Source organism: Myxocyprinus asiaticus, chromosome 17 (genome assembly GCF_019703515.2).
Source record: "Myxocyprinus asiaticus isolate MX2 ecotype Aquarium Trade chromosome 17, UBuf_Myxa_2, whole genome shotgun sequence".
Lineage (NCBI taxonomy): Eukaryota > Metazoa > Chordata > Actinopteri > Cypriniformes > Catostomidae > Myxocyprinus > Myxocyprinus asiaticus.
The window spans coordinates 28669578-28689160 of NC_059360.1; the positions used below are offsets into that span (position 1 = coordinate 28669578).

At 38.1% G+C, this 19583-nt stretch overlaps 1 protein-coding gene across 4 annotated transcripts; it reads left to right on the top strand.

Moving 5' to 3' along the window:
* Positions 1 to 1256: 1256 nt before the first annotated feature.
* Positions 1257 to 19323, top strand: LOC127455285 (protein FAM149B1-like). 4 transcript variants are annotated; one of them, XM_051723038.1, is made up of 16 exons: positions 1257 to 1697; positions 2125 to 2244; positions 3829 to 3976; positions 4377 to 4519; positions 4618 to 4731; positions 5117 to 5275; positions 5506 to 5684; positions 7306 to 7448; positions 9555 to 9623; positions 10103 to 10230; positions 10745 to 10972; positions 13432 to 13555; positions 13773 to 13898; positions 14021 to 14102; positions 14209 to 14346; positions 15559 to 19323. In XM_051723038.1, the coding sequence occupies exons 1-16, from the start codon at positions 1651 to 1653 to the stop codon at positions 15624 to 15626; spliced, it is 2016 nt and encodes a 671-aa protein (XP_051578998.1). In that variant the 5' UTR covers positions 1257 to 1650; the 3' UTR covers positions 15627 to 19323. The 4 variants fall into 4 exon arrangements, with proteins under 4 accessions (XP_051578998.1, XP_051578999.1, XP_051579000.1 ...); XM_051723039.1 differs by having other exon boundaries at positions 10103 to 10218; positions 10748 to 10972; positions 15559 to 19321; XM_051723040.1 differs by lacking the exon at positions 9555 to 9623 and having other exon boundaries at positions 15559 to 19319.
* The last annotated feature ends 260 nt before the right edge of the window (positions 19324 to 19583 follow it).

Sequence of the window (19583 nt, forward strand, 5' to 3'; positions counted from 1 at the left end):
CGGAGGGCTTGAGAGCTCATTCTACCAGAGACATGGCTACCTCATGGGCACTGTATATAGGCATTTCAGTCCAGAACATTTGTGCAGCTGCGAGTCAGGCATCACCCTCCCCATTCCCTCCTCCCTATCCATTCTTTGCAAATTGATTGGGTGGGTGTACATTGGACACTACAAGTTGGTTGCGGTCTGCTTCGGATAGCATATCTGCAATACGGGAGTTGGCTATATCCCATTGTGAGATACCAAACAAATATTAGAATGAGAAATTTGTTACTTGTGTAATCCCGGTTCTCTGATAACAGGAGTGAGGTATCTCACCACACTTCCCTCCTTGCAGTTGCATGGAGAAGAGATATGTGGAGAATGAAGTAGGCACCTATGACAGTGGTTTATATAGGGAGGTGGGACTCCCTCATCACTGCTGTGATTGGTCTGTCAGCTGGCAGACTGGGTGTTATTGGTGTTTCCAGGATTGACCACACCCGAGGTGTTACCCATAGTGAGATACCGAACTCCTGTAGAACCGGGGTTACGTGAGTAACCTAAAGTTTTCAATTTTTGAGGAAAAATAAGGTCTGTGGTCAACATTAGTTAATTGTGAATGTGCTTAACAGAACAGAAAAATTTAGTATCTAGCATGCAATTTGTAAGCAACATACTTTAAAACACACACACAAACACAAATATGGCGGCTTCAAAATTCACATTTGTGGTATGACTGTGTATAATTTGTGTTGTAGAGAAAAACGTCCTAGTATGTAATGTTTACCACAGACCTTGTCTTAACTCATAAATCCAAAACTGCCATTATGAAAGCACATAGGAATCCTGAGGGATCCAACGTGGCCCAAATGCTAATTTTCATCCGGGTGATTTGGACTACAAACAGAATAGCTCAATGTAGGTCTAACTTTCTGTGACTACAAGTTTCCATTATGCAGACAGGAAACGTGCCTTTTTGCACACTGTATTTGATGCTGTACACCAAACAGAATGGCAACACATTGTGTTTCATGCCATGTAGCACACAGGAGTTGTTTTAGTCTCGTACTAAATTCAGATAAATACTCAGGTATTCATATAGATTACTAAAAATACATTGTATGACATTAAAGAAAAGCACAATTAACTTTTTAATTCTTCAAGGATTTATGCTAGTTGCCCGCGTCATTACTCCAATGCACTAGAGGGCAGTGTATACATCTGGACAGCCGGGTCCACATTAAAAACTACACTTCCCATAAGTTATTGCTCACTTGGTCTCCATAACAGTCTTGTTGCTGTTGTTCAGTAGGTAGTCATGGATGAATGAAGAGTTTAACTGCTTTTCTCTTCATGTAGCCATTCCCAATAAACCACTCCGATTTGCTGGAATGAGCCAATATTCCTTTCATGTTCGCGGACTCTCGTCAATCTTCGCCAGGGTGAATAGATCAGTTTCGGCTCAGCTCTGTGCTGGATAATAGATTCTGTCCTCCAGCTCAGTGTAATCCAGTCTTTGTGGTTCCGTATCGTCTGAATCGTTGTGGTTCTGAAGCCGGTAAATAATGAGAGGGCAGCGGTGGATCAGCGGACCGGACCGGACACAGGCTGCTCGGAGTCTGATCGCAGGATTGATGGAGGAGATGCGCCTGTAACAGCATCGGGAGAATGATTTCAAGATATAGTCGACGGCCTGTATCTCACAGCATAGAGATGTGCGTATAGATCACACTCACCATTCACAAAACACAGGCTGTGTATCAAAACCTAGTGACCTGCTTACCAAGACAGCATTTTTGGGCCTGTGCTGCCTGTGGAGGTAGGAAGCTTACTAGGTTTTGAGGCACAGCCATATAGTGCGCATATGAGGCAGGTACATCTAATTCAGAGCACTCTGAACTGTGTTGCTAGTAAGAGCATTTTCAGTGCAGACACTGTCAGCATAATTCTCCACATGGCTGCATCACTAGATAGATATGTTGTTGGCTTGGTATACCTACTGGAATCTTACATTTTAGTACATATGCAGTTTTTCTGCCCTTTTACAAGAGAGACTTGCACCAGTAAGAAGTGGTCCTATCCTATGATCTTATGGATCCTCGTTCTGTCTCTCTTTGTCTCCTGGTTTTGGTGAATCGATAGCCGTGGGTTGTCTCGCAGCTGTCTGGACCAGCATCCTCTTCCAGAGGAGGCAGATGATGATACTGTGCATCCTCCCAGACTCCTGCATGATCTACAGGAGTATATGTCCTCATACAGCAGGTGAGTGACAAGTAGTAATCACATGTCTGTTATTACCAATTCTTTCTAATTATAAAATTGAAAGGTGTGTAAGCCATTTAAAAATATAGCGTTAAACCAACATGAAACATTTCAACTACTACACTATAAGAATGCACAAAATGATTGACAGGCAGAAAGCACATTAAAGTCTTCTGACTGGCTGATCAAAGAATGTGTCTGCGGCCAGCAGTCAAATTTTGGTCTGCTGTTTGCACAGTCTAGTGCTGTCACAGAGATTGGTGAGATATCTCAGTGATGACTTTCAGGGAGAAGGAACATTTTCTGTATAACATTCCATAAAGAATTCGCTTACAGCACCTTTAAGCAGGAGTTCAATTGGGATTTTGGAGAACCCTATGATATTGGGTAACCCTGTGATGGGGGGGATACTTGTACATGTTGTAACCATGGTGTATTGTAATGTTATAAAGTCACTGGAAATGTCCTAAAACACTAGTTATAGCAATATTTTGCCTTCCGTTCTCTTCTTTTTAAAGAAAGTCAAAAGATTTCCTTGAACTGTGCTCTTGGCCATTTGAAGGTGCGCAAAACTGATGAAAACTTGCATTACCTTAATATACAGCACTTTGGAAAATTCTATTCTTTTTGGCTAAACACAGTTAAAGTCTGCTATTTTTAATATATGTAGACAATTAAAAAAAAATTATTTGGGTGATTACTTATAAGTAATAAATGACACATTTGATCTAAAGGGGATGGTAAGGGTTGTTTTACAAGGAGGATTGCATCTTCTTGCATCCACCCCCTCAAATTGAGCCCTATGTACAAGGATATGTTAAAGGGATAGTTCAACCACAAATGCAAATTCACTCATCATTTACTCACCATCGTGCCACCCCAGATGTGTTTGACTTTCTTTCTTCTGCTGAACACAAACGGAGATTTTTAGAAGAATATTTCAGCTCTGTAGGTCCTCACAATGCAAGTGAATGGTGACCAGAACTTTAAAGGTCCAAAAGCACACTAAGGCAGCATAAAAATAATCCACACAACTCCAAAGGTTAAATCTATATCTTCAGAAGCGATATGCATGAAGAATGTGAATCGCCAAAAACAAAAGTATGTGAAAGTGAAAATGAAAGTGTAGATTGAGAGTAAAAAAGGACTTAAATATTGATCTGTTTCTCACCCAACACCTATCATATCGCTTCTGAAGATATGGATTTAAGTTAACCACTGAGTCATGTGGATTACTTTTATGCTGCCTTTATGCCCTTTTGGAGCTTCAAAATTTTGGTACCCATTTACATGCATTGTGATGACCTACAGAAATTAAATATTCTTCTACAAATCTTTGTTTGTGTTCTGCAGAAGAAAGAAAGTCATACATATCTGGGATGGCATGAGGGTGAGTAAATGATAAAAAAAAAAAATGCTATATATTAGCTATTCTGGAATTATTATTTTGGCTAAGGTTTCAGATCTAATGGAAACTGTTCTTTCTCTTATACAGAGGTTATTGTCATGGTGTGAATACAGAAGATATTGTTTTAATAGTCATGATGTTTGAATTGATGAAATTATGAATCTCTCTCTCTATAGATCTGAGCAGTCCTCCGCTACATCTGTCAGATCAGAATGTCAGACAGTCACCACAGATGACACAGCACAGTCCTGGTCTGGTATCCATAGTTACACTGGCACTGGCATCTCCACAGAACGCAGCTCTGTCTTCTCCTGGGGCTATGATGTGAGTGATAGAATGATGACAGCAAATGTAATGATGCTTAAGCTTCAACGCTGCTGAATATTTTGGAGTCTATGGAGTGAAGTGTCAGCATTGGCCCCAGCGAAGCATTGCACTTCCTCCAAGCATTGTAACGCGGGCCTCAAAGTTGAAATAATTTCAGCTTTGACCCTGTTGCTGCTGACCTTTTGACGTGTCAGACAATGATTACTGGCAGTGGTGTAACTACAGGCAGTGCAAGATGTGCAGCCGCACTGGGAACTGGGTTCTGTGATGGCCGACTGAAAGGGAACCATTAAAACGACCAAGGGGGGGCCATGATCTTTCACTTAAAACAGTTCACAGTCAGACATGATGACCAAATATGGGGAATAAAATTTCCCCTTTCTCTCTCTTCCTGTAGGAGTTTGATAAAGCTGCCTCTAGGCAGGTCCAGCAGATGTTTGAAGAGATTGATGAATTGTTGTATGAGAGGAAGGGAGAAACTCAGCTCAAAGGCCTGCAGGAAGAGTGTCATGAGTGGACATCGAGATTCCCTCACCTACGGTGCATACACTCACACGTGCTCAGAGCATAACAAACTGTGAAAGACGACTCCATATTTTCTGATTATTGAGCCTGTTTTGCATATCTGTGTGTAAAAGGATCCTTGGAACACAGCTGGTGTGTCCTACGGATGAAGGCTTCCAGTGGTATGCCACACCTGCTCACACACCCATCTCCTCCATCGGACAAAACAAAGAGAAAACAGCCAATGAGTGAGTTCAGTGTGTGTGTATGATCCTTAAAGGGATAGTTCACCAAAAAGAAAAATTCTGTCATCAAATACCCTCCCTCATGTTCCAAACCCCTGTGAATTTCTCTCTTCCATGGAACACAAAAGATGTAATGTTGAGTGTTAGGGACCGACAGCCTCAGTTGTTTACTTTCATTGAATGGAAAAGAGATGCAGTGCAAGTAAATGGTTGTCATTCTGCCTTGCATCATCTTTTGTGGTCCATGGAGGAAAGAAAGTCTTACGGATTTTGACCAACATGAGGTTGAGTAAATGATGACACATTTTCATATTTGAGTGAAATATTCCTTTAAAATTATTAGTGTTCTGAATAGCCTAATATTCATGCCTCTCTGTGTGTATGGCAGGTTGTGTGTGCAGGGTCAGAGAGCTGTTTTGTGTCGGCCCTCTGTGGAGGTGACCCACCCTAGTGCCACTCCCAGCTGTAACCATGGAGATGAGTTGCCCAGGGTTATCGAAGCCGAGGGGCTGATAGAAGAATATCTCGCCTTCGACTGCCGGGACTTGTGAGTGTGTGTGTGAGTGTGTGTGTGAGTGTGTGTGTGTGTGTGTGTGTGTGTGTGTGTGTGAATGTGTTAAAGATGTCTTCACATATGACAGATGGTGATATGTAGGTTGGTTTAGACTAGAGCATTATTAATATGCATCTGCCTGATATTTTTCCTTTTTTTTTCTAAAAGCTTCTTATTGATGAATGTGTGTGTGTGTGTGTGTGTGTGTGTGTGCGTGTGTCTAGGGATGAAGAGTGGGAACGTGAGTACATTAACAGAAGGCGGAGACACTGCCTGCCCCCTGTCTCGCCCTATCGCTGTCGTCGGGAGGTGGTGCTTGATCTACTTTTTGATGATGTGTGGCGTGAGCTTATTGGCTGGATGGAGGAGCTGGTACGCAGGCATTGGGAGGGTTTTGTGTCAGGTAGGATACATTTTCTGATTCTTGTTCAAATGGTATATTTTGAAATTATTTTGACTTATGTTTTACAATAACAAAATTAGAGATAATTGTTTAGGGACTAGAGGTCGACCGATTGTGGATTTTGCCGATACCGATTACTAAATTGGTGGGAAAGGCCGATAACCAAAAAGTCACATTTTTCTTTGCATGTCCTTGCTTCAATTTAGAACACATGATTATCTAATCAAAATAACAAAATATGCATTGAAATGAGGATAAAAATATGGATTAATATTAGGGCTGTCAATCGATTAAAATTTTTAATCAAATTAATTACATGGTATGCTGATTAATTAATCGCATACATAAATATTTGCTGAGAAAGCCCCTCAAATAACAATAATTGAATATATGATTAAATAATTATAAATAGTTATATTTAAATAATTATAAATAAAATATATATATTATTAAAAAAATACAGATAATTAAAATGCATGACATTATTTTGGCACACAAGTGAAGCATTAAACACAATACAAAAAGTGGCTGTAGAAGGCAATATATTGTTTATTTCCATATTATTGAACATAAGCCTATCATTGGCCAACAGTTCACAGCAATCCATTTTGCAATTTAATTCGTCAAACAATCTGAGATATATTATAAGAGCTTGTCTAAGGACATGTCAGTGTACACCTGCGTCAGAAGGACGCTTTTGGAGCGTCTCGGTTGCGTTGCGTTGCGTCATAAACATACTGTTTTTAGTTAAACGAAGTTTGAAACTTCGAAATTTTGAAAAACACATCTTGAGATCCCTCCCTTTGGATTTGCGCTCCATAAAGCTGTGTTTGTACGCAAGAACGTGTTCCCATCTTGGTAAGTGTGGTTCATTTTCTGTTTGTATAAGCTGCACGTTGCTTATCACTTACTGCCCCCTGGAGAAAACAGGTGGTACTCCAAGCTTGAATTGCTCATATGGAAGGAATATATCTTATTACGGTCCGGGGACATGAATAATTGCATCATTTTTATTAACGTGTTATTTTTTTAGATAATTAATCGCACTGAATCAACACGTTAAATCAACAGCCCTTATTAATACAGTATATTTTCAATGAAGGCATATTTAGATATAGCAAATCCACGAGGTGTCATCGATTGTTTTTATTTCACTTTTAGAGGCCTCTTTTATGCTGTACAACCAAGCCGTTCTGTAGTCTCCTCCAGCACTGGCCACAGAGGAACATGGAAGAATAAAAAAAAAAAAAAAGAAAATGATCTGCATATTTTTGCAGATAACTCATGACACTCTTCCTGCAGGCCTTTGAGCTGAGTTTCTCCCTTCCTCTCATACAACAATTCATCAATCTCTTCAAACATCTGCTGGACCTGCCTAGAGGCGGCTTTATCAAACTCCTACAGGAAGAGAGAGAGAGGGGAAATTTTATTCCCCATATTTGGTCATAAATAGGCACAGATTAAACTGTAAAACCGATATATCAGTCTACTTCTATTAGAGACACACTTTTCTACCAAGCAACTTGCTGTCAGCATTTGAGTATTATTATGATAATGTGACTTTGAGGTTAACAATGATGATATTGAATAAGAATCTCTCTCTGACCCTATCTTTGATCAGATGATGAGAAGAATGCCGTGGCCCTCAGCCCTGCATGCACTAACTCCCAGAATCCCTTTCTGCTCCTGTCCACCTTTTCAACGGTGCTTCCGCCGCTGTCCCAGAGCCGAACACAACAGCTCACAGCAAGCATGCAGGCACAGGTTAGTGAATTAGTGACATGAACAAGTTAGTGGGGCCAATTTTTGGAGAGTTTGAACACAGAAATGTGAAGCTTATAATTTTATCGAAGCACTTACATTAATTCTTCGGTTACACTTTAATTTACAGTGTCCTTGTTACAGTGTAATAACACAAGTAATTACTGAGATTATTACTAATTAACAACGTACTACTATAGGTTTAGGGTTAGTTGCTTGTATTATGCATAATTGACCATTATTACTAGAGCCAATACATGTAATATGTGTAACAAGGACACTGTAAAATAAAGTGTTCAAACTCATGTCTTATTTGAACGGAAAAGTTGTTTAAATCGTCGTTTTAGGGTTTACAGTGTTACGTCGTCATGGCAACGAAGTTGTAAAATTGGTTATAACTTTACACAGAAACGTTTAGCAAGTGATTGTATCACACTAATATCATGTTATCACACATATTGTTTACATTTTGTGGCAATACTTTTGAAACCGTGAGTATTTGAATCTTTACGGATTGGCCCCATTGACTTCCATTGTAAGTGCCTCACTGTAACCCAGATTTACGCTATTTGTTTGTATTTTTTTAAGAAAATGAGGGACTAGTCGAAATTGATTTTTGTGGTAATCAGCATTGTGCCACAAATACTGTCGATTGAGCTTAACTTGTATTGAACCCGGAATATTCCTTTAAATTCTACTGAAATCATCGGATTAACAAACCCAGGTAATGCAAAGGTAGCTCAGCTTCGTCCAGCATGTATACATGTTAATTGGATCGCAACTGGCGTCGATGTTGTGCGTATGCTTTGAAAGACAGAGGTGACGTATATTTAACAGTTCTTCAGCTGATGTCCTTCCTTCAGATATTCAATTACGCATTGTGTCATGTATACTTGGACAAACAGATGATGACTGTAGCTCAACTACGCAAAAATCAGCTGTAGCCCGATTATAAGTGCACATGTAAACATAGTGACTGACATATGGATAACAATCAACCCAGCCTGACCCATCAAGAATGATGTGTGCCTTCAGGCAGCTGGTCTGTTTATGTAGGCAGTTTTATGCTACCGGTAATGGACAGCTGCAAAGCGTCTTTGGTTAAAACAGAACAGGAGCTTGTAAACAAAGTGCACATGCTACAATTGACAAAGCATAGCTTTAAAAAAACTGCTCTCTTCTGCCTACATAGGCAGCTTCTTTTAAGGCAGCATCCTAACTGAAATGGAACCACCACACAAATAGTGCTCCTCATGTTAAGCAGAAAAATGACTCAATTCACGATTGATTCGAATAGACTTTGACATTAGCGTTGCTAAACTAACAAAGTGATACACCAATAAGCATAATTTTTTTTAAAACCGCATTATTATGACTCTAAGACATTACTATATTACAGCTTTTTCTGTTGAAGCATAATTTTCTGTAAAGCTGCTTTGAAATGATATGTGTTGTGAAAAGCACTATACAAATAAAAATGACTTGACTTAAAATTACACAAAAATACGTTTTTAATTAGACTTTTTATCTGCTTTTCAATATTTATAATTTTGGCCAAAACAAAGTTACTGTATTTTAGAAGGCCGCATGATGTTGCTGCCTATCTTTTGGAACAGCCTTAACATTGTGACCACGCCTATGTGTTGCCTATAAATGCTGTCTAGGTAGGCAGCTCACTGGGTTTTAGAATGGAGTTCTTGTATCATTCTCTTCCCATAATAATGAGCATGTACACAAAGGAGAAGGGACTGTCCAAGAAATGTATTTGTTGGAATGAAACCCATCATCTCTCATAATTTATTTTTGTGTAGATATAAGACTAGTTATTGTTGACAGAACATCACTGCTTTGCTTCCTCTCAGTCTTTACACATACTCACAAAATCAGAATGCAAAATGCTGTTTTTCACTGCTGTCGTCATTTGTCTTCAGCTTTTTTCCAGGCTTTCAGTTCATTAACCTTTTACCTCCTTTTTTCTGTTTTCCTCTCTGTCCCTGTTTCTGCCTTTCTTTCCCATCATCCATCTGTCATCTATATTCTACCTTTATTTATTTCTCTATATTTATGCTCTATCTTTCTATCTCTATTCCCTCCATTTTCTTCCCAAAGAGCTCAAAGTCATGGGGTTCAAATCACAAGTCAAGACGGAAATCCAAAAAGCAGAGAAATTCATCGACTGTATGTAACTCTCTCCTGATAATAACACTTAAACAGAGAGTTTTCTGTCCATTGAAAGGTTTCTCTCTCTTTCTCCCAAACTTGTCTTTGTTTTTTAACACACAAGACCACTTTTCTAACACCCTTTTATTCCGTCTGACTTTATTTCAAGCTTGTCTTTTTTATCTTGAGTGAAGATGTTATAATGCTTGTTTCCCACTCTCAGTTTTGTTTCTGTTCAATTTGTTTCTTTTCAGTGTCTTTTTTTTTCTTTTGCTTGTGTCTGTTTTACACATAATTGCATGCTGTATAGATGATGGATGTCAGATGTTGTGAATGCAGTCTCTGTTTGGAAAAAACCCCATTGTGATAATGCAGACATGCATTATATGAAAAAAAGTTTATTAAAGCCTTTCGGTCTTTTGTTTATTTTCCTCTCTTAACCTTTTTTTTTCTTTTCCTGTCCCTCTTTCTCTCTCCCTTTCTCTTTCTCCACTCAGTCCAGTCGGGTGCCTGTTGGGGCGGCTGTGACTCATCACAATCTCAATGACCTCATCATGATACATGGCATTCCATTGCAGCAAAGGAACCTGGGAACTCTGGACCGAATAACTCAGTATGAACACCATAGGAAAGACAGAAAGGATAAGCAAAAATATATACAAGCTTTACAGTTTATATTAAGCAACATTTATACTGAATTTCTAAAATGAATTCCTGTCATCATTTACTCACTCTCATATCGTTTCAAACCTGTATTCTTCTGTGGAACACAAAAGGAGATGTTAGGTAGAATGTTTCCACACAATGAAAGTGCATGGGGACTGCTGCTGATGAGCTCCAAAAAATGACAAAAAAGAAATTACATTAATTAATTATACAGTCTGTTTCTCACACAAAGCTATTATATGTCTTCAAAAGACTTGGAATATAGAGCATGAGTTATATGTGTATTATGCCACCTTTGTAAATTCTGGACCTTGACAGCACCGGTCCCCATTCAAGAAGAGCAGCGTAATGTTAGTGTAACAGAACAACATTAGGGTGAGTAAATGATTGAAACTATTAAAGAATTCTCATTTTTGGGTGAACTATCCATTTAAGGGTTTGTACTTTATTTTAATAGTCCTCTTTCTCTGATTTAGGGACTCTGAAGAGAAAGTGTCTCATCGTCCTGGCTCTAGTGCCCTTCCTGCCAGTAAACCTCGCCCTCGCCGTGCCCTGGAGCAGAGCACCTCCTCCTTAACCCGTCCTCCTCAGTCGGCACGGCGACGGAACCCGCCTCCTCGCACTCTGATGCCATTGACCTCCAGTGTAACGCAGCCCCTCACAACTGGGTCCATGGAAGAGGTGGTTAGAGGGACAAGATTGTAAGGGCTCCAGTTATATCAACTCTTTCTCTCTTGTGAAGCCCTTCCCTAGCAATAGTTTGTTTGTGGGTCAGGTTTTGCCTACATTAGCTGCATTTCCACTATCGGGCCAAATGAGGGCGTGCTAGTGCATGCCAGTGCCAGTTGTTTCCCACTGTCACTTCCGAGCTTCATCATGCCTCCTCGGGGCTTTCTCGGGCCAATGGCCTTTGGCCTGCTGATTACCTGTGGGCCAAACAAGGCAAACTGGGGAGTGAGGCGGGATCAGTGTCAAAGGCGGAGGTTCACTGAACTTGCCAGGTTGTGTATCCAGCACACAAATGTACAGGTTCAGGAAAAATTTAAAAATTGCGGGGACAGTACAAATCCATTCCATGGTTCAAGATCATGGATGGTGTGCTAGCACATGCTGCACACCGTCCCTCTGTTGGTGGAGAGACCACTCGGGACACCATGGCAGTTACAGTTGTTGAGTTATCAATGCTAACTTATGTTGCTAGCTAGCTAATGTTTACAATCTATATTCTAGATAACTTGATAACATGATACCTCAGCTTGAGCTTTCCTCTTACTTGTGAAATGAGTGGGGTTTGTGATGTTGGCACTTGGGCGGCGTATTAATGGCAGATTTTTAAAGCAACGCTGCGGGCTTATAGAGCGCAACAGTCTGGTTCCGGAAGTAAAAATCCTATTCATTTATCCCATAGACTAATTGATTTACAACGATAACTTATATACATTTAAAGCCATCCGTCTGCGTTATCTCAACTTCATTGTTTAAAAATTGTTTAACCATTACCCATGGTACAGCAGAGAAAGATCCACCAATCAGAGAACCGCGTCAAATGAAACCTGCGAAACGTGGCTCGGAGCGACCGCGGGCTCCCATGTCGCACTATGAATGACGTAATCAAGACGGTCTCCCTTCACCCTTAAACTACTTATATATTTGTACATATCGGGATATTTTGCAATAAATGTAAAATATATTTTCTATACTTATAATCAACAGCCTAAAATCTAATTCCATGACTGCTGTTTTGTTTTTTGTTTTTTTATTATGGAAAAGCAGCTATACTGAACAGATGTTTATTGTTCATTTAAATTGATTGTGTCATTATTATATCACATATTATGCATAGTCCATCGCGTTATAATGCAAAATAAACACCGAAATGAGATGATCGAATTTTTTCCAATTTGTCCGGTAAAATTTATCATTCCTGGACATGTTGGCCAGCACCAAAATTTCTTAGCAGTAAATCTGGTACGCGCACCCCAGGGGGTACGTAAGCAGGTTCCAGGGGGTATACTAAAAGAATTGGATTTTGTTATGTTGAACCTATAAAACAAAATGTATGGCTTAAAATAAAAAAAATAGGGAATAGGGATGGCTAAACATATTGATTTTCGATTAATCGTGATCTTCATTTAAACTCGATATGGATTCTTAAAACTCCAAGATGTCTTTTTTAAGCACTCAGATCCTTTCACTGCATGTTGAGACTAAAAGTTTGGTTCGACTCATTCTGTGTAATGTGTCCAAAGATGAGATCCATGCAATTTTTTGTCATTGAGAAGTCTCTTTTAACATCCTTTCTCTTCTTTACAGTCAGTTGTTGATCAAAAACAACAAAAAAATAAAATTTTTATTTTAATCACACATAGCACGGATGTGGCGAAGAAGCAATGCAACTCTCATTAATATGTGCTCAACACTTCAGTAGCGTTTTAGCACTTGTTCTACATATCAAAGTAAATACTTATAAATAGGACAAATTATACATGTAAACAATAAACTTAGCTTTTTAAAAATGTACAAATGCCATGTTTGCCTCCATTTGGAATTGCATGTGTTACATTGCATATATATATATATATATATATATATACACCGATCAGCCACAACATTAAAACCACTTGCCTAATATCGTGTAGGTCTCCCTCATGCCGCCAAAACAGCTATTCTGAGATACTATTCTTCTCACCACAATTGTACAGAGTGGTTATCTTGAGTTACTGTAGACTTTGAACCAGTCTGGCCATTCTCTGTTGACCTCTCTCATCAGCAAGGTGTTTCCATCCACAGAACTGCTGCTCACTGGATGTTTTTTGTTTTTGGCACCATTCTGAGTAAATTCTAGAGACAGTTGTACATGAAAATCCCAGGAGATCAGCAGTTACAGAAATACTCAAACCAGCCCATCTGGCACCTATTTGTATATGTACAGTATATATATATATATATATGCAATATAACACATGTAATTCTAAATGGAAGGAAAAAATGCCATTTGTACATTTTTAAAAAGCTAAGTTGTGACCAAAATGATAAAAAACAAATCATTAATACAATTTGAGAATTTCATTCATATGTAAGCAAAATGGACATTATAACTGAAATTGTCAATGGAAAATCCCCACAAAGATAGAAAAACAAACGTGTGTGTGTGTTTCAGGACAACAGCCAGCGATCGTTTGACTTCACCTACAATGCCTCTAAGCAGAAATACTCTCCTCCCACCTATTGGTACAGAAGACACAGAGCACACGCACTCTGGACAACACTTCCGTCTTATGCAGGTGCTTTAAACACAACACACACAGCCATACATTTGTTAGTGAAACATATTTGCGGTACTTGATCATGTCCAGACCTTCACAATGGGAAGATATGACACAAATGGTTTTACTGTGTGCGCGCATGGTCATATTTGTATGTGTATACTGTATATACACTTTGTGTATCTACATACATTTGTGAATGTATACCTATGTGTGTGTCTGTGTGTGTGCACAGAAACAGAGAGTCTCCTCGAGTCGTGCTCACAGTGCAGTGACTGACGAGGGTGTCAGTCTGCAGCCCAGAGACAAACTGCACCTGCTGGATGTGTTTTCCAGACCCAACACTACACACACATTTAGGGTGAATCTCTCTCACACATAAGACAGCACATCACAAGACTTTTAAATCTTCAGCAGACTCTGATATGTGTGGGTTTTTTTTATGTGTGTATTATTCATGGGAGTGTCTTGGTTGTTTTTCAGTCGGACACCCCTTATCGCCGTTCATTCATTGGTATAGACAACAATGGGCAGGGACGACCTGGCAGAGCATCTGCTGGCATAGGTTGGTGCATGCACACACAAATAACACTTCCTGAAAATGTACACTATAGATCTATGAAAACAGTGTGCCTTAGATATCACCCTCTATTCACTGTGTATGTGTGCAGATTCTCTGGGAATTGGTGTGACTGGAATCAGTTTGGGCATCAGCAGCAGCTCTTTCATAGACTCATTTTCCCATCATCCCCTCAGCCACTTCCCCATCGAGCATGGAGAGGAGCCTGATGCAAAAGCTATTCAACCACGTCAGTGAGAATCAGTTTTTTAATCAGCTGTTTTAATTAGTGATGGGCATTTCAAGTAAAACGAGTAATCAATTTGACATTTTTAAATATAATTTAAGTTTAACCTTAAACCTCTGAACCTGTTTTTCTTATGAAAAACTTAGCACAATGCATAAACAACAACATCTAATTCCAGAAATGGCAAAATAATAATGACATTTTAAATGTTTGGGTCAACTATTCCTGTAACAACATCATGCAGGATTATAATGGCAAGATTGAGGTGAGAGAAGCATTTTTTGTTGTTGACCATGGCAGGCAAATGCACAGAGGAAAGTCAAATTGTGAAATTAGAGTAGTGTTTTTACTAGTCAAATATTTAAACCTGAATGAGTACTCGATTAATCGTTTTAATCATTAATAAATAAAATGGTAATTGTTATCTCCTGAAGGAAATTTTAGTTATATATAGATGTAAGAAAGAAGTTGGATAGATGTAAAAAAATAAATAAAAATAAAATAAAAAAAGGAATATCAATACATTTGCCTTCCAAGCACTATAGTAAGACTCATGCATGGGCTTCTTAAATTCTATCTTCTCAGTACTAATGAATATTACATTTTTTTTTTTTTTTTAACGTTAAGAGTAATGATGAAGGGAGTGACATGGAGAAAGGAAGTTATTTATTATTCTGATTTATTGTCAATGTATTATTTAATATTTGATTAATCATTATCTACCATGCCCTAACTCAACTGTCTGAGTGCCAAAAGTCTAAACTTTCTCGGCCAGATCTCAAATTAAAAATTCCTTACAGACTTTTGAATAATTATAAAGCAATAACACTGGTTAATGTTAATTTCAACATATACATTTTTAAAATCAAAAGTTAAATGTATTAAAGGTATACATTAACATTAGGTAACGCTTTATGAAATAACTTAAACTAACAATGAACACTTATTCAAGTTATTATACTTCAACCAAGATTAATAAATGCTGTTAAAATATATTGTTCATTGTTTGTACATAATACCTTATGCATTTACTAATGTTAACAAATGGAATCTTATTGAAAAGTGTTACTTTACAACTTTGCAACTTGTGCACTGTATAACGGGTCATTTTGGTAGGAAAGCATCTGCTAAGAATATAATGTACCTCAGAAAGCATGTAATCAGTGTTCACACTTTTGTCTCTTTCTCTCTCCTTTTTAAAACGACTGGTCCCAGTGTCTGTTCCAGCACGCTCCCACAACCGAGGCAGTACGACGGCACGCAGTAGCAGACCAGGGCTTTAACACACACGCACACACTTTCTCTCCCCTCCCTCTTTGAACCAAACTCGCTTTTCTTCAGTACCGACAGACACTTTATATGCCTGCTGGACTTTTGTATGGCACGCCGTTTGGGCGTGGACTTTATTTATGAACCACAATTACTATTATAAGTAATATTGTTATTCATGTTGTTGTTTTAAATTTTCTAGAACCTTATTTTTGTATATTGGATTATTCAGCTTCATTTGGCTGCCAAATATCTATCTTTTACATCTGTAGATGTACTTACTGTACATGCTGTACTATGGAGTAACAACTTTTTGTTTTCCCTTAAGACGGCTCCATGAGGCCCACATGGAATTTCTATGCAGGTTCATAAAAGCAGGGTTTTCAGCACTATGAGCATCGTAAGTGTAGAAGATAACTTTTATTGCCTGAACGTTGCCTGTACTGGAGTGTTCAAGACTTCTTCAGCTCTAGGTATGACATATGAATTGCAAAAATTGCAAAAATGGGTTGTGGAAACTGCTGAAGATGATACTAGATTCTAAAATGAAGTTTCAGTCATCATGATGCAACTGCAACAACTCTATCCAGTGAAAACAAGTTAAGTTGTTAACATAGGCAATGCCTTTACACTGGTTATTTCATAGGTTTGTAAGAACTATTACATGGTTCTGAAGTTTGTACATGAAAACATCCTTGAAGATTCCGCATTTGGAACCCTGTTTACTGTAGGATACTGTAGCTTAACATTCTGATTCCGTAATCACGGAATGTGCAATAGTATAGTGTCATTTGCATTTGTTGAACAGGGTTCTATTGCAACACCAGAGCCTCAGTCTAGGAACATTATGACCTTGTTTTTCAGAGGAAAACAATACACATTGAAATTCTGGAACTACTCCTGCAATAAGAGGGCGAGCCAGTACAATAGTACAGGCTAAATATTGACCGTTGAAGAGAGGATTGAAAGTTTCAAGTTTATTATTTTTTTAAACTATTGGTTGTTCACAAAATTAGCCTTTGTGATTGAGCCTTAGTCCAATGAGCCATAAAGAGCATGCAGTGTTTGCCCTCGCGAGAAGGAATGGAACATGTATTATTATTGCATACAGGTCTATATACACTGTACAAATGTACACAGAAAACAGCAGAGTTCAGGGATCATTCAATTAATTACTGTAAAAATATTTTTGTCAACATGAGATGGACTGCACTGGAATAAAATAAGGAGGGTCTAATTATTAAAACTATCATGGCCATCTGGTTCCTTTGGTGCCTGGAAATTCTGACTGGTAAAATATTTTCTCGCACACCATTTTCCTGGCAGATATTGAATGTGGCTCTTACAGGTTTGTAATGTTTATGTGGCAGCTTCACCATAACAGCATTTTATTGAAATTGTATTAACTGTATTAACTGAGCATTTACATTTAGCATATTTGATTAATGTGTGAGTGAGTATTGCATTTTATCTACTTTTATAAATCTATATGGAGATAAAAGGAATATTCTGGGTTCAATACAAGTTCATCTCTATCGACAGCATTTGTGGCATAATGTTACCATTATGTTTTGTTTACCACAAAAATTAATTTAGACTTGTCTGTCCTTTTCTTTAAAAAACAAAAATCGAGCTTACAGTAAGAATTATTTTGTTGTGAAGTAAATATAGCAGAAAAGATGAAGTACTTTCTACTGAATGAGTTAAAGCGTAAACTTGAAAATATCAAGTAAATTCTACATTTGTACTCAATTCAAACATGTCAAAATTAATGCCCTAGCTTAAAAGTAAATATTATTTATGATTGTTTGTTATCTTTACAATGTGTCATCTTGGATTACTCCTAAAGTAGAAAACATTGTCATATTTATTTGCTAATTTGAGTAAATTTCACAGGAAAATTAAATAAGTAAATTTTACTTAACTTTTAAAAGCTGGTGTTCCCAGGGCTTGAATAATTAAAAAGCTTGCATGGTTTCACTGTTTGCAAGTTTATTTACACCATTTTTTATTGTTGATTTTGTTGTTACGTTTGGTAACTTCTTGTTTTGTTAAGTCTGAAGTTAATTTTATTTACTCAAAATTAACCATTCATGATAAAAAAAAATTATCTGTTGATTGTATCCATCATAGATGCAAGCACAGTTCTGGGTCTTGTTTCTATTGCCATTAAAGCGAGGTGATGTCTAACAGACTGGCAGCATACATTAAGCTTTCCTGTGGAAGGCTTCCGTGTGTCATGCGGTACAGCCTTTACTTAAATGTGGTCTGATAAATTGACTATTAATTTCTGCTTGGCAATTGCTTTCCTTTTTGTATACAATGGAAGGGAATGGGTCCAATCCGTAAATGATAAATAGCCACGTGGCCACAAGGCATAAACAATATGTGTGTTAACATTATTTTATTGTGATAACATCACTTAGTACTGTTTTCTGTGTAAAGTTAGATTAAATTTTACAAGCCATAATGACGTAACACCATAAATCCTAAAACGACTGTAAAAACTACAATTTAAACAACTTTAAAGCTCAAATAATACACAAGTTTTAACAGAATTAATGTAAATATACAATTATTGCTCCATTCACTTCCATTGTAAGTGCCTCACTGTAACCTTAAAGAAAAGGAGGGACAAGTTGATATGAACTTTTGTGGTAATCAACATTATGCCACAGATGTTGTCAGTTGAGCTTAACTTGTATTGAACCCTGAATATTCCTTTAACCAAGCTCAAAGGCACGTATTGTGAATGTACTGTAAAAGCCATTAGAGTCATACGTTTTTATTATCAGAGATATGGTCTCCTCAACAGCCACACTGAAGCGATTTCATAGGTAGATTGACTTGTTCTCGCCTACGTCATCTCTAAGATACCCCTGCCTCCAAGACAGACCCAACAACTCTTCGCTCAGCAAGGACAATCTACAGTTGCATAAGTTGTAGCCATAATTGAGTTCTAGAGGTTGTTTTGTCAATTGACTGAAATCGCAGTAGGCATTCTGCTGTCTGACTGCAGACCACAGAGTTTAATTGCTGCTGATATGAAGTTGGCAGGTTTCAAGAGCCATTACACTTCAATCAAGAATGCTCTGGTCTTTTAAACACTGATGCATATAGATTTTTTTCTTCTTCAAGTGGACATGTGAGGCGAGAATTTTAATTTTATATGTGCTGGATGGGAGTGAGTGTGTGTTTGTGTGAACCCAGTGCAGGTCGGTGGCTGCTCTCCGCAGACTGCTGTATCTAAGATTTCCCCTGAATGTTTACCTCTGTAACAGAAATGAGAATGGCAATTTAAAAATAAAGGTGATTAATTGAATGATATTGTCTTTGCCTTGTATCTTTGACATTGTGACACTGAATTAAAGAACACATTAGCTGATTCTGACATTGTCATCACAAAATTCTATGATGAACATCCTATTCTGTGATGTAATGTTGTTAAAAGGGAAAGGTCACTTTTAAAGCATAGTAACATCACTAATCTCACCATGGCCACACCAAGCATGTACAGGCTGGATGTTTTAAAAGCCTCCTGGCAGTGTACAATCAACCCCATATGCTGCCAAAGAAAACAAGGTGTTTCCTACCATTAGCTAAGTCAGGGCTAAATGTGATGTATAATTGTAAGTACTACAATAATCTCATTGTTTATACAGTAGGCCTATGTTAACAGTGATTTTTTTATTAACCGCTTTGGTGTTCGTTTTTGGACGTTCCGAAGCGCGCGCTATCGTGTGTAGTATCTCCAATCAGCTTATTAAAGTATCATGACAAACTTTTTTAATCCACGGCAGCTCCTATAACGAAACATTTACCAAAATGAACGTTAATTGGTTCTCCTGAGCCATCCAAAAATTTCCCAACGTTTGTTAGACTGTTGGACGGAAGAGGGAGCCACTTGAGCTATTTTAATGGAGACTGTGGCTAGTTCTTGGTAGGCTAATAGTCTATTTTTTTATTTGACC

What these genes read in the sequence shown, in the direction of transcription:
- LOC127455285 (XM_051723038.1), top strand. Translation starts at nt 1,651, where the DNA reads ATGATTTCAAGATATAGTCGACGGCCTGTATCTCACAGCATAGAGAT. An exon ending in GTATCTCACAGCATAGAGAT is followed by an intron (nt 1,698 to 2,124) that starts GTGCGTATAGAT and finishes GTGAATCGATAG; the next exon opens with CCGTGGGTTGTCTCGCAGCT. An exon ending in TCGAGATTCCCTCACCTACG is followed by an intron (nt 4,520 to 4,617) that starts GTGCATACACTC and finishes TGTGTGTAAAAG; the next exon opens with GATCCTTGGAACACAGCTGG.